General features: G+C 50.5%; 1 protein-coding gene across 1 annotated transcript; it reads left to right on the top strand.

The window, feature by feature from the left end:
- The first annotated feature begins 1,901 nt into the window (after positions 1–1,901).
- Positions 1,902–11,573, top strand: ASB16 (ankyrin repeat and SOCS box containing 16). The gene is made up of 5 exons (XM_004286000.3): positions 1,902–2,295; positions 4,318–4,585; positions 8,096–8,588; positions 9,345–9,458; positions 9,978–11,573. Exons 1-5 carry the CDS (start codon positions 1,995–1,997, stop codon positions 10,161–10,163), a joined length of 1,362 nt encoding a protein of 453 aa, XP_004286048.1. The 5' UTR covers positions 1,902–1,994; the 3' UTR covers positions 10,164–11,573.
- The last annotated feature ends 3,450 nt before the right edge of the window (positions 11,574–15,023 follow it).

The raw sequence follows: 15,023 nt of genomic DNA, 5'->3' as shown, positions 1-15,023 counted from the left end.
GGCTGGGGCCAGAGTGGGTGAACAGCAGGGTAAGGGCAGAGCTGGAAACAGCCCAGGCTGCTGCCACCCACTTGGGCAGGCAGATGAGTGTCTGCCCCGGCGGAGAACAGGGGCCCTCAGTCAACGTGCTACACGTGAGAGGCCGGCCCACGACGAGCCAAGGGCTCCTCAGCAGCGCAACAAGATCTGCTGTGCGCCAGGCCCTGCTGGGCACCAGAGCCCCAGCTGAATCCGTTCAGGTCCTGCTCTGGAGCCCGCATCCAGCGCGGCAGGCTGTGGTCCACGGCACCTGGGGACAGGGGCTTGACAAAGCACACGGAAGGTCCTCCAGGAGCACGGATTGGGGGGTGGCTGGAACCGCAGGGGTGGGCGACCTGAGCAGGTGTCTCCCACCGCAGGTGACCTTTGAGGTGGACTTTGAGGGATGAGTCAGGAGGGAATTCCAAGCAGAGGGAATGGGAGGGAAAGGCGAGGATCCGTGAGGGGACAGCTGCCTGATGTGAGGCCAGACCAGGGCATGGGGCTTAGTGGGAAAGGGCAGGGCTTGGAAGTCAGCAGACGTTTTCAAGCTAGGAAATGAACTGTTTAGATAGATCCTTCCCATTGGGCAGTGGAGCAGAGGGGTTGTGGCCAGAGGAGGGAACACCAGGTAGGAGGCAGGGCTGGTCCAGGTTAAAGGCCTTGAGATGGTAACTGAAGATGGGAGAATGGGAGCTGGAAAGTGTGTGTGTGTGTGTGTGTGTGTGTGTGTGTGTGTGTGTGTGTGAGCTGGAAAGTGTGTGTGTGTGTGTGTGTGTGTGTGTGTGTGTGTGTGTGCCGGGGCAGCCATGGCCTGCAGCCAGGGCGGGATGGGGACAGGCAGACCCTGAGGGGCCAAGGGGCTGCCCCACCACCCACTGGCTGAGAAGAGCTTCTGGGGCCAGGGCTGACCTCCCTCCTGCCCTCCCCTTCACTGCTCGGCGGCCACCACCTAGTGCTGTTTCACGGCCTCATTCTTCCCCCTAGAGGCTCGTGGAAGCACAGCCACTTTGAGTGAGTGGGTTTCTGGCTTGAAGGTCTCCTTGGTCCCCAGAGTTGGGAGGTCAAGCCCTTGGTCCTCCTCAGGCAGGCATGTAAGCCCTTTTAGGAGCTGCGGGGGGGAAAAAAAAAAACCCTAACCAAGACGCATTAAAGGCAGTATTAGGGACCATGCTGTCCTGCTTGGAAGGTGGGGAGAGGCTCTCTCACCAAAGTGCACCATCTACAGAGTCAGACCCACTGTGGTCCTAGTCTGGCTCCCCCGTCACGAGCTGTGACCTTGAGCAAGTGGTTTCACCTCGCTAAGCCTTAAGTTCCTCATCAGTAAAACAGAAATAAGGCCACCCATCTCAGAGGCGGTCAGACTGTGATCATCAGCCTGATCATATAATTAATTGTCAAAATCAAGCTTGCTGTTTACCCGGGCAAGCCAGAAAATATGTATGGTCACCTGAGTGAAGATGGATATAAAAGGGATTTAAGTGCTGTTAAGCCCTGTGTGTGTATGTGCAGATGCCAAGAAGAGGGGTTCAAACTCTGACTTCACCTGCCCTTATTTCCTGGGCAGGGGTCTGCCCTCCAGACAGCATCAGAGAGACCCTGTCCCGTCCATTTCCCTGATTGACTGTTTCACTCACCTCGGACCCTGCCAACCCAAGATGTTCACTCCAGAGAAGTGGGAGGTGTGGACCTGGAGCTCAGCTGAGGGCCGGCTCCCCAGCTGGAGGGTATCTGCAGGGGCAGGGGCTGTCCCTAGCCGCGGGCTGGGGGTTGGCCCAACACTTTCTCTGCACCAAGATCATGACTCTGGGCAAACTGTTTACCAGAACAGCAAAGGGCCTATTTATAGCCTCAGCTGCTCCTTTCTCTGGGTCACGGGTTGGGGACAGGGTGGCTCCTCAGAGCAAGGGTGGCAGTCGGGCTGAGGGAACCTGCTCTGCCCAGCTGCCACTGCCCAGACCCCTGGATCCCTCCCCATGGCAGGGGAGACCTTCCCCTTCACCTCCTCCACCCTGCGCTCTCTCCGCCTGAAGCGGGAGTGGCTGGAATGGGAGGACCGGCGGCGGGCTGCAGCCCAGCAGTACCAGAGCCAAAGGTGCCCCTCGAGTTCCCGGACCCAACTCACTCGGCCGCGCCGCTCCTGCCGGGACCCAGCTGTGCACAATGCCCTGTTCTCCGGTGACCTGCAACAGATCCAAGCCCTGTTCCAAGATGAAGGCGCTGCCAACATGATTGTGGAGACAGTGAGCAACCAGCTGGCCTGGTCAGCTGAACAGGGTAGGGAGCACCCGGTGGGGGCAGAAGAGGAGGGAGAGGGAGGAGGGGAGGGTGGGGGGGGAGCCTGGGCCCCATCGCCCCCCTCCAGACCATAGACTAGACCATCCCTTCCCACTGCCGATTCCAGCTCCCTCCTAAACAGAGATGAGGCATGCTTAGTGATTTGTATGTCTTTTCAGATTTCAAGTTATAGTGACATGTTATATGACTTCCACAGGAACACAGTTGTATTCGAATGCAATCGTTTCTCTGAATGTATCTCCACGCGTGAATATTTTTTCTTTCATAGAATTAAATTATACTCCAGATGCTATTTATAGCCTGTTTTTTTCATGTAACATCTTTCTATGTCAATAACCATAAGTCCACATAATTTTTTTTTTTTGGCCATGCCGCGCGGCTTGCGGGATCTCAGTTCCCCAACCAGGGATTGAACCTGGGCCCTCGGTACTGGACGCTCAGGGTCCTAACCACTGAACTGCCAGGGAATTCCCCACGTAATAATTTAAATAGGTGCATGAATTCTATTGTATGGGTGTGCCATGATTTATAGAACTAGCCCCCAAATAGATTGGTTAGATTAGGCTTCTTTTTTGTTTTATTTATTTATTGCTAAAAATATTTATTATTTATCTATTTAGGCTGCACCTGGTCTTAGTTTTGGCATGCAGACTTCTTAGCTGAGGCATCCGAACTCTTAGTTGCGGCATGCGTGCAGGATCTAGTACCCCAACGAGGGATCGAACCCAGGCCCCCTGCATTGGGAGCATGGAGTCTTACCCCCTGGACCACCAGGGAAGTCCCTAGGTTTCCTTTTTAAAAAAAACTATTTTAAATAACAGTATGACCAACATCTTTGTGTACTTGTTCAATGATCTTCCTTAGGATCTATTCTGACCAGAAGGTTTGTCCATGTAAAGCAAATGATTGCTCTGTTCTTAGGCAGGAGAAAAGAAACCACCCCCGCAAAAAAAAAAAAAAAAAAAAAGATTGACAGGAGATTGCCTCACACCCCACCCATGGATATGGGGGTTCAAAATCCTTGGAGAGCTTATGCTCTCACGGTCACCACCAGGCCAAATTCCTTCAACTGTTAGAGATGTGACCCCACCCAGGGCACCCTGGTCTCCTCTTCCAGCATGTCCACCATCTCCATCTCCCAAATGGAACTTGGCCTTAATTTCAATCCTAATAAAAAACAAAACATGCTTTACCCAAGATTTAGGAAACCCAGGGATTTACTTAGCTACAATGCAAACAACTGACAGCAGGATATTAGCCATCTGTGTCCTTCGAACAAGACCTTGGCGATTTCTACAATTCGGATTCAACACCAGTCCCGTGATCGACCCCTCTTCCCACTCTTCTTTTCTCTACCTCCATCTCTTATCCTCCCTCTCTGCCCTTCCCCCCATTTCCATGCCACCCTCCCCACCCCAGGAGCATCCTAGGACTTCTTCAGCTCTGCTCTGGCCACTCCCTGAGTCAGTTCCAGGCACTCCTGTGTGTAACTCCCTCCCCTCCCCAACACCAGCGCGCCCAAGTTAAAAGAGCCAAGGACTCCACCAGCAGCTCAAAGACCCAGAGGTTTCCCTAACAGGATTCACCCTCCTTAGCTGCCCTTGTGGTTTTAAAGAGCAATTAAGGGAATTCCCTGGCAGTCCAGTGGCTAGGACTCGGCGCTCCCACTGCCGGCGCCAGCGTTCGATCCCTGGTCGAGGAACTAAGATCCCACAAGCCTCTCAGTGTGGCCAAAAAAAGAAGAAAAAAAAAGAGCAATTAAATGTTTTTCCTATGACCCACGCATTACGTTTTGTTACAGACTGACAAACTTCTAAAAGGCTGTTCCAATTTACACTCTCAGCTGGGGCTTGAGCAAGCCCCTCTCCACAGGTACAGACGGGCACAGGGTTTGTGCTCAGCCAGGCGTACAGAGGGCAGGGCAGCGTCAGTTGTACATGACAGCCTGCCCTGCCTGCCAGCCTCATACCCACCCCCCTTAACACTGCCTGCTCCCCCCAGGGTTCTGGGTGCTGACCCCCAAAGCCAAGCATACGACACCCCTCACCATCGCTGCTGCCCGAGGCCACACCGACTGCGCCCGCTACCTGATCCGGCGGGGAGCTGAGTTGGACGCCCGGGTTGGGGGCCGGGCCGCCTTGCACGAGGCCTGTGCCCGGGCCCAGTCCGACTGTGTGCGGTTGCTGCTGACCTTCGGCGCCAAGGTCAATGTGTTGTCTGAGGAAGGCACAACACCCTTGCACCTCTGCACAACCCCTGAGTCCTTACAGTAGGTGCCCAGGGGCTGAGATGGTTTGGGGAGGGGGTGTGTGGGTATGTGTGTGTGTCTCCAGCTCACATGCCAGAAACACATGTCCTCACAACGTCATGGGAGACAGGTCTCATTCTTTTTTTTTTCTTTGAATTTTATTTTAGTTATTTTTTTATACAGCAGGTTCTTATTAGTTATCTATTTTATACGTATTAGTGTATACATGTCAATCCCAATCTCCCAATTCATACCACCACCAACACCCCCCTCCCAGCCACTTTCCCCCCTTGGTGTCTGTACGTTTGTTCTCTACATCTGTGTCTCTATTTCTGCCCTGCGGACCAGTTCATCTGTACCATTTTTCCAGGTTCCACATATATGCGTTAATATACGATATTTGTTCTTCACTTTCTGACTTACTTCACTCTGTATGACAGTCTCTAGATCCATCCACGTCTCTACAAATGACCCAATTTCGTTCCTTTTCATGGCTGGGTAATATTCCATTGTATATATGTACCACATCTTTATCCATTCGTCTGTCGATGGGCATTTAGGTTGCTTCCATGACCTGGCTATTGTACATAGAGCTGCAATGAACGTTGGGGTGCATGTGTCTTTTTTTTTTTTTTTTTTTTGGCGGTACGCGGGCCTCTCACTGTTGTGGCCTCTCCCGTTGCGGAGCACAGGCTCCGGACGCGCAGGCTCAGCGGCCATGGCTCACGGGCCCAGCCGCTCCGCGGCATGTGGGATCTTCCCGGACCAGGGCACGAACCCGCGTCCCCTGCATCGGCAGGCGGACTCCCAGCCACTGCGCCACCAGGGAAGCCCCATCTTTTTGAATTATGGTTTTATTAGAGTATATGCCCAGTAGTGGGATTGCTGGGTCACATGGTTATTCTATTTTTAGTTAGTTAAGGAACCTCCATACTGTTCTCCATAGTGGCTGCATCAATTTACATTCCCACTAACAGTGCAAGAGGGTACCCTCTTCTCCACACCCTCGCCAGCATTTGTTGTTTGTACATTTTCTGATGATGCCCATTCTAACTGGTGTGAGGTGATACCTCATTGTAGTTTTGATTTGCATTTCTCTAATAATTCGTGTTGTCGAGCAGGTTTTCATGTGCTTCTTGGCCATCTGTATGTCTTCTCTGGAGAAATGTCTATTTAGGTCTTCTGCCCATTTTTGGATTGGGTTGTTTGTTTTTTTAATATTGAGCTGCATGAGCTGTTTTTATATTTTGGAGATTAATCCTTTGTGCATTGATTTGTTTGCAAATATTTTCTCCCATTCTGAGGGTTGTCTTTTTGTCTTGTAGTTTCCTTTGCTTTGCAAAAGCTTTTAAATTTCATTAGGTCCCATTTGTTTATTTTTGTTTTTATTTCCATTTCTCTAGGAGGTGGATTAAAAAAGACCTTGCTGTGATTTATGTCAGAGTGTTCTTCCTGTGTTTTCCTCTAAGAGTTTTATAGTGTCCAGTCTTACATTTAGGTCTCTAATCCATTTGGAGTTTATTTTTGTGTATGGTGTTAGGGAGTCACTCTTTTACATGTAGCTGTCCAGTTTTCCCAGCACCGCTTATTGAAGAGACTGTCTTTTCTCCATTGTATATCCTTGCCTTCTTTGTCATAGATTAGTTGACCATAGGTACATGGGTTTATTATCTCTGGGCTTTCTATCCTGAGACAGGTCTCATTCTATGGTGAAAAACCTGAGACTCAGAAAGGTTTAGTGACTTGTCCAAGGTCACATCAGCTAAGCCCAGTAGGCAGAAGCCCTGTTGCTTTTTGGAAAAACCCTGTCCCAACTGCAGTCTCCTATTCCCTGGGAACCCTCTGCAGCCACATTCCTAGCTATTTTGAGGTAGGCATCAAGAAAGATCTAGCCCAGTGTTTCCCAATCTTAGTGTGAAGGACGCTTCCTCTTCCCACCTTTTTAAGGTCAACAGTTTCTTGGCCACACCCTACATGAAGGTATTTGCACTTTGACAAGTCAGGTCCACAGATAAGGCTGGCGGGGGCAAGGAATCAAGGGCTCCTGAAAGGCATTCCACAGCCCACGTGCTGGAATCTACCCATGTAGATCTAGATCAGTGATGGACCCAGAAATGATCCAAAATTCCCAGTCCTTTCTTGAGGTCTTATGGGCATGTGGTGCACCTTCCAGCACACTTGATCCTTTGAAGTGAACTGAGAATGGTCTCACTTACTGGAACCCTACTGGGCGAGCTTCTTGGAGTTATTTAAATTTAGTATATAGAAACAGAAACGAGTCTATGATTAGCACTTACCGAGGTAATAAATTAAGTAGTGTGTGGCTGGCTGGCTGCTACTCAGAGCTTGGCCACTGAGCAAAGTGCCTACCAGACATGCGCACTGAAGGGAGCTGGAATGCTGGCCATTTTGGGGAAGGATACTTTTTCATCAGGGTTTCGATGGGGTTGATGGATCTGCTCCTGAGTTTCCAGTGGTTACCGTTCTGGCTTTTTAGATTACTGTTAGTTTAGTGCCATCATTAATTTAGTTTGCAGCGTGTTTGGTTTACCCCGAGGTGGTTAATGATGCCTATTTGCCTCAACAGTGTCTGACCTATGAAACACCTGTGAAACACGTGCTCCCTAAAACCTGGTTTTTGTTGTTTGGTTTTGTTTGTTTTCTCCAGGGGAAAGTGAAGTAAGTGGGACCCAAGTGCCTTCCTTTGCTGGAGTGGGTGTGGCTGGCTGAGAAAGGTGGTCTTCATGTTTGGAGACAGGAAGAAAATACTAATTACGACTTTTTTTTTTTTTTTTTTTTACTAATTAGGACTTCTATTTCTGTTTTCTTTGGGGGTCATACTCCTTAATTTTCTATGCTTCACAGTGTACACATTAGTGGGTTTTCAAAACTTTTTGTGCTTTCAAAATGTTAGGAGAAGGGCTTCCCTGGTGGCGCAGTGGTTGGGAGTCCGCCTGCTGATGCGAGGGACACGGGTTTGTGCCCTGGTCCGGGGGGATCCCACTGCCGCGGAGCGGCTGGGCCCGTGAGCCATGGCCGCTGGGCCTGCGTGTCCGGAGCCTGTGCTCCGCGGGGGGAGGGGCCACAGAAGTGAGAGGCCCGTGTACCGCAAAAATAAATAAATAAATAAAATAAAATAGGGCTAATAAAAAAAAATGTTAGGAGACCACTGACAAGTGATTCAGAACAAGGCCTTGGGGTCCCTATCTGATGGGGGAGTCAGGTTAGACTCTGGGAGGGACGGTCTGAGGCAGTGAGTATTAATTCCTCCGCAGTCACTAACTTGCTGTATGTCCTGGGCTGCACCACAACTTTTCTGGGCTGAAAACTGAAATGCTCCCAGTGACTTGGATGGGCCTTCCAGCTCTGCTCTCTGTCATGGGGCCTCTGTGAGTCTGGCGGTGGGCGCCAGGCTCGCTTGAGCCAAGAGAGGTGGGAAGAAGGGGTCAGGGATGACAGCAGGCTGAGGGGGTCCCAGGCCAGGCCTGGTCCCTCAGGATTTGCCTCAAGGGCCTTGTACCCTGCCCCCAGGTGCGCCAAGCAGCTGCTGGAGGCGGGAGGAACCGTGAACTTGGCGGTACAGGACAGCGAGGTGACGCCCCTGCATGTGGCGGCGGCACGAGGCCTGGAGCAGCACGTGGCTCTCTACCTGGAGCACGGCGCCGACGTGAACCTGCGCACCAGCCAGGGCGAGACGGCCCTGAACGCCGCGTGCGCGGGGGCCGAGGGCCCGGGCAGCAGGCGGCAGCACCAGGCCGCCGTGCGCCGGCTCCTGGAAGCCGGGTCAGATGCCCGGGCGGCAGGGCGCAAACGCCACACGCCGCTGCACAACGCCTGTGCCAACGGCTGCGGGGGCCTGGCTGAGCTGCTGCTGCACCACGGGGCCTGCGCTGCAGTTCCCAATGGGGCGGGCGAAACGCCCATGGACTGCGCGCTGCAGGCCGTCCAGGACGCCCCCAACTGGGAGCCCGAGATCCTCTTTGCTGCCCTGCTGGACTATGGGGCCCAGCCTGCGCGCCCTGAGGTGCGCAGGGAGGGCCTGTGAAAGAAGACTCCTGACGGGCGGGGTATGCCTGGAGCTGGAATTGCCCAGCCTCCAGGAAGAGAGGCTAAGAGACAGAGAGCCCGCTCTCTGGGCCAGAGATCTGTCCGCCTCTTGGGAAGGACCAGTGAGGGCTATGGGAGAGGGTGTCTAAGGGAGAAAAACAGCCCCCAAGGAAACTGGCTGGGGCCAGGAGGTTGGAGTACACTTGAAGGTAGGGTAAACTGAGGCTAGAAAAGGATGAGGAGGGACTCAGATCTTGGCCTCTCAAATTTGGATGTGAGACTTCCCTGGGAGTCCAGTGGTTAAGCCGCTGCGCTTCCACTGCAGGGGTCACGGATTCGATTCCTGGTCGGGGAACTAAGATCCTGCATGGCACGTGGGCAGGCAAAAAAAGAACAGATTTGGATGTGAGTGGGGCTTTGGCCCAAGCTGGTTGGTAGAGGCATGGTACCCCTGAGACCCTCTTTTGTTTTCTAGTCTGAGACTCCTTTTTTTCTTTTTTTTTTTTTTTTGTTGTTGTTGCTGTACGCGGGCCTCTCACTGCTGTGGCCTCTCCCGTTGCGGAGCACAGGCTCCGGACGCGCAGGCTCAGCGGCCATGGCTCACGGGCCCAGCCGCTCCGCGGCATGTGGGATCTTCCCGGACCGGGGCACGAACCCGCGTCCCCTGCATCGGCAGGCGGACTCTCAACCACTGCGCCACCAGGAAGCCCTGAGACTCTCTTTTGATTTCTAGATGCTGAGACACTGTGCCAACTTCCCTCGAGCCCTGGAAGTCCTGCTTAATGCCTACCCTTGTGTTCCATCCTGTGATACCTGGGTTGAGGCAGTGCTTCCAGAGCTGTGGCAGGTAAGTCCGCCCCATGAGCACAGCTCCTTCCTGGGCTCTGGGGGAGATGGAGAGGAAGGATGAGCCCCAGGCCTGTCCCTCCAGGGTGGGCTTCCTGGAGGCAGGAGCAAGAGGGACCCTGGGTGGGAGGAGGAGGGGCAGAGTGAAACCTCTGCGTTCCAGGGTACCCCTGCCCCCGGAAGCTCAGGACAACCTTTAATTGCACACAACTCTCTAGCCTCTCTCTTACCTGCATCAGTATAGACATTTATCAGGCATCTCTGACTGAGTGGGCACTGTGCCAGTATCTTTGGAGTGGGGGTGGGTGCAGACATGGCTGAGACCCTGCTCTGCAGTGTGGTCCCAGCTCCCATGACCCCTGCAGGGCCTTTGCTTCTGAATCTGAGTCCTTCAAGATGAGCCGAACGCCCAGGTGGGTGCAGGTTGCAAAATCCCAGGGCCCCACCACTAGGTCACCCCCAGATGGAAGGGCAAAGTCAGGGCGTTGGGCCATCTGACCCTGTTCCACTCCCCATCTAGGAGCACGAAGCCTTCTACAGCTCGGCCCTGTGCATGGTCAATCAGCCGAGGCGGCTGCAGCACCTGGCCCGGCTGGCCATCCGTGCTCAGCTGGGCAGCCGCTGCCGACAGGCTGCCGCCCGCCTCCCCCTGCCCCCGCTCCTCAGGGACTACCTGCTGCTGCGTGTGGAGGGGTGTATCCAGTGAGCCCCGTGCCCAGCTGCTCCCAGAGCTTGTCCTGCCCACTCCGTCAGTTGTCCCCCGCAACCCTGGAGGACCAGTCCCTGGCTTCTTATCCACACTCTGCATGTCTGCTGGGGCCAGCTCATCCCTCTATTGGCTTCTTGAGCCACCCGCTGACCTCCAGCTCGACCTGAACTTCAGCTCCTCTCTCCCATGGGAAGGTCTGCAGACTCAGCCTTTGTCCGCATCTTCCTCCTTCGCCTAAGTGGATGATGGCCCCTCCATCCAGGCAGGCCCCAAGCCGGGAGGAAGTGATCCTTGTTGTCCCGAGACCTGCTACCCATGTACCTGTTCAGACTCCTAAAGAGTGACAGCCTCTGCCTCTAGCAGTGCTGCCAATGCCCGTCCTGCTTTTGTCACTTCAAGGGAGGACTTCACTGACTGGTCTTGAAACCCACGCCGTGCAAGGATGTTGGGACGATCTTTGGGAATCAGAACTCTGATGATGCCCTTCAGTGGCTCCACACCACCTTCAGGCTAAAATAAAAACTTAACAAGGCAGACAAACCTTCTAGCCCCTGCCTCCGCCAAGCTCCCTGGCCTCGTGATCCGCCCTCTCTCTTCTAAGATGCCTGTAACTCAGCCTTAGCAAACTAGTTACCGGTTGCTGGATATGACCTGCTCCCCTTTGCTTCCAGGCATCTGCATGTGCTGTTCCCTCTGCTTGGTCTACCCTTCCCACATTTTTTTGCCCTGGTTGAAGCTGATTTGATCCCCAAGACTTGGCCTAATAGCCCTCTTTCTGCAGAGCCTTCTGGGTGGTTGCACTGGGTGGTTTTCCTCACCCCTCAGTGATGCACAGTATCTTAAACTGTGGTCACCGCACTCATGGTCTTTGAGGGTCTGTGACAGGAGGACCAGCCACCAGCTTTCCCTTCTTTCCCTCTCACTTCCTCCTCTGGTCCCAGAGTCAAAAGTACCACCATTCATCTTTAAGAGGAAGCTTTTTAGGCCAAGCCAGTTTTGGGGTTTTTTTGTTTTGTTTTGTTTTTGTTTTTGTTTTTGCAGTACACGGGCCTCTCACTGTCGTGGCCTCTCCCGTTGCGGAGCACAGGCTCCGGACGCGCAGGCTTAGCGGCCATGGCTCACGGGCCCAGCCGCTCTGCGGCATGTGGGATCTTCCCGGACCGGGACACGAACTCGTGTCCCCTGCCTGGGCAGGCAGACTCTCAACCGCTGCGCCACGAGGGAAGCCCCAAGCCAGTTTTTATGAATGCAAATAAATGATTTGTGCACAGAACAAAAGTGTGACTGTTAGGTTGAAATGTGGCTGAGATACCTATCGCTCCATGTTTATTCCTCCTCTTTGTACTCTTCTGTGGTTCCCAGGTTTTCTGCACTGAGCAGTTGTTACTCTTGTGATAGGAGAAAGAGTATAAGAACAACACAGGAACTCTCCCAGACCCTGAGCTTGTAGTACCCCCTGGAGGAGGTGGCTGTTCTCCTGTCCCTTTGCTGAGGTGAGGGACCCTGGGCTCTCCACTGTAATTACCACTTGGAGTCACATGGTAGAGATGTATCAGGAGACCTGGGTCGGCCTCCTGCAGTTGTTGCCCAGCCTCCCCTCCTCCGTGGAAAGTTGTATCTGCGGGTATTTCCTTTCACCAACATGAAGACAGTCTTTTACCTCGTTATGCAGAGCAGCACCATCTCCTTTCTAGGTGAAATTTTTGCTTTAATTTCACAGATCCAAAAAGCCCGAGAGAAGAGAGGGAAATCCTCTCTAGTCCTGGGGCCATGCCAGGAGCCTCACTCTCAGGGGAGGATGTCGAGCTGTCTCCCCTTTTACAGCAGGCAGACCCTAGCGAGCATGGCCTTTTCTGTTATATTTACAATGACAAATACCTGCTTAAAGAAAACCCAAAAGATGCATGTGGTTATGTATCTGATTTGGGGGTAAGAGAAGATTTTCCAGGACAAAAGCATAAAAGAAAAGACTCATCGGTCTGGATACAGAAAAAATTTAAATTTAGTTATAAAAGCACCGAATCAAAAACACAAGTAAAAGGCAAAATGTTGAAAAAGTAACTGCCGCTAAAAGATTTCATTTCCTTGATTTGTAAGGGCAGGAATGACATCTGTTTTATTCACCATTGCTGACTTGTACAATGCCTTGCAGAGAGTGGACACTCAAATATCTGTCAAAGCAGTGAACGGTCATGCTCAACCTCACCAGTAATTAGGGAAATGCAAATTGAAACAACAGTAAGATATAATTCTCCTACTAGATTGAGGGACTTTTTGGTGGCTTGCAGGATCTTAGTTCCCTGACCAGGGATTGAACCCGGGCCACTGCAGTGAAAGCACCAAGTCCTAACCACTGGAGTGCCAGGGAATTCCCAGGGGACATTTTAAAGATTGATAATATGCAGTGCCTGTGAAGATATGGAGACATAAGTTCTTGCTTATCCTGTGGGTCAGAAAGGAAATTGCCTCTTCAGTGGGCAAGAGCAGTGCCCTTCAATTGCTCCCCAGTTATACAAAAGGCTGGTACACACAGGAATATTCATCCCAGCCTTGCTAGCAACAACTCAACATGTGGGAAACGGTAAACAAAACCACGCTATGGAATACAATTCAGTCCTTACAAAGGGTAGTACCCACAGCAGGAGAAAACTGGGGAGGGATTCCAAGTGACCAGCATATGTACTACGTGGAAAGATTACCAGCCTTGTTACCAAGGTTGGAATACAACATGTACAGCAAACGAAACCAAGCCCCATGATTAGAGATGAATAGAAAAAGGCCTGGAAGGCAGGTTCCCAAATATTTCCCTCTGGGGAGGGGAGAGGGACTGCGCCAGTGGGGCTTTTTATGGTCTGCATTTGAATTTTTTACAAAGGGGTGTCCCCATGGATTCTTGTGAAATTTTAAAAAAAAATTGAAGGGAAGAAAAGGCATAAGGCCTAAACTATTAATTTACAAGGTGGTTGGCGGAACATGACAGATGTGCAAAAACTCACCAGTAATCCAGTGAATGCAAATTAAAGGGACAGACACCTGTTTGCCTAGCAAATAGGCAAACACGAAACAAGTAGCATCTAGCGGTTAGGCAAGGAGCACTTTTCGATTTTTTACAGGACGGATTTACTATAAACAGTTAAGGCACCATCCAGGATTTACAGATACATTCGCCGTTCTATAGCCATCATAATTGCGCATAAAGGTATAAAAATACCCAAGTTCAATAGTTTAGGAAAAATAAACAGATAGGGAGCTAAGATCCCTTAAAATCCTCTGTTAATTTTAAATTATTATTATATGTGAGAGACCAGCTTTGGGCAGTGATATAGTCCCAACTGCAGGCTTCTTTCTTTCCTCTCTTTTCCTCTCATAATTCCTCCACCCTCAAAAACCTAACCCTGAAAGCCCCTCTTTCAAAACACCCTTAACTCAACTGCATCCTGTCCTTTGCTGTACACACTCACAAAACGCATCCTTGTCAGACGCAACCTCCACTTGTTCCACCCCTTCATCCCAGCTGCTGAGCATTCCAAGGATATTCCAAGCATATCCGCATCCCCAGCCAGTTCTTCCTTCTTCCCTTCTATCCATTTTCCTCACCGCCATGGCTATCTTAAGACTTCACCTCTGGTGAGCTAACTAAACTTAAAAGCTTTTGTACAGAAAAGGAAACCATTGACAAAACGAAAAGACAAGCTACTGAATGGGAGAAAATATTTGCAAATGATTACGGCCGATAAGGAGTTAATACCCAAAATATATAAACAGCTCATACAACTCAACATCAAAAAAAAAAAAGAAAAAGAAACAGCCTGATTAAAAAATGGGCAGGAAAAAAAAAAATGGGCAGGAGACCTGAATAGACATTTTTCCAAAGAAGACATACAGATGGCCAACAGGCACAGGAAAAGATGCTCAACATCATTAATAATCAGAGAAATGTGAATCAAAACTACAGTGAGGTATCACCTCACACCTGTCAGAATGGCCATCATCAAAAAGATCAAAATAATAAATGTTGCTGAGGGTGTGGAGAAAAGGGAACCCTTGTGCACTGTTGGTGGGAATGTAAATTGGTGCTGCCGCTGTGGGAAACAGTATGGAGGGTCCTCAAAATTAAATATAGAACTGCCATATGATCCAGCAATTACACTCCTGGGTATATATCCAAAGAAAATGAAAACACTGATTCAAGAGGATACATGCACCCCAGTGTTCACAGCAACATTATTTACAATAGCCGAGATATGGAAGCAACCTGTGTCCATCGATAGATGAATGGATAAAGAAAATGTGATATATATATATATATATATATAGAGAGAGAGAGAGAGAGAGAGAGTATTCGATTGTGTATATATACATTCAATCGTATATATACACAATTGAATATTCAATTGTACAGATATATATTCAATTGTACATGTGTACAATTGAATACTATTCAGCTGTAAAAAAGGATGAAATTTTGTCATTTGCAGTAACATGGATGGACTTGGAGGGCATTATGCTACGTGAAATAAGTCAGACAGAGAAAGACAAACACTGTGTGACATCATTTATATGTGGGACCTAAAAAATAAAACAAACTAGTGAATATAGCAAAAAAGAAACAGACTCACAGATATAGAGAACAAACTAGTGGTTACCAGTGGGAAGAGGGGAGGGGGAGGGGGGAGATAGGGGCAGGGGATTAAGACGTACAAACTTCTGGGTATAAAATAAAAAAGCTACAAGTATATATTGTACAGCACAGGGATATAGCCAATATTTTATAGTAACTATAAATGGAATATAACCTTTAAAAACTGTGAAATGGGGCTTCCCTGCTGGCGCAGTTGTTAAGAATCCGCCTGCCAA

This window comes from Orcinus orca, chromosome 19, assembly GCF_937001465.1.
Source record: "Orcinus orca chromosome 19, mOrcOrc1.1, whole genome shotgun sequence".
Classification (NCBI taxonomy): Eukaryota; Metazoa; Chordata; class Mammalia; order Artiodactyla; family Delphinidae; genus Orcinus; species Orcinus orca.
The sequence above is the reverse complement of the archived record's forward strand: the minus strand, read 5'-3'. Positions and strand labels throughout refer to the sequence as shown.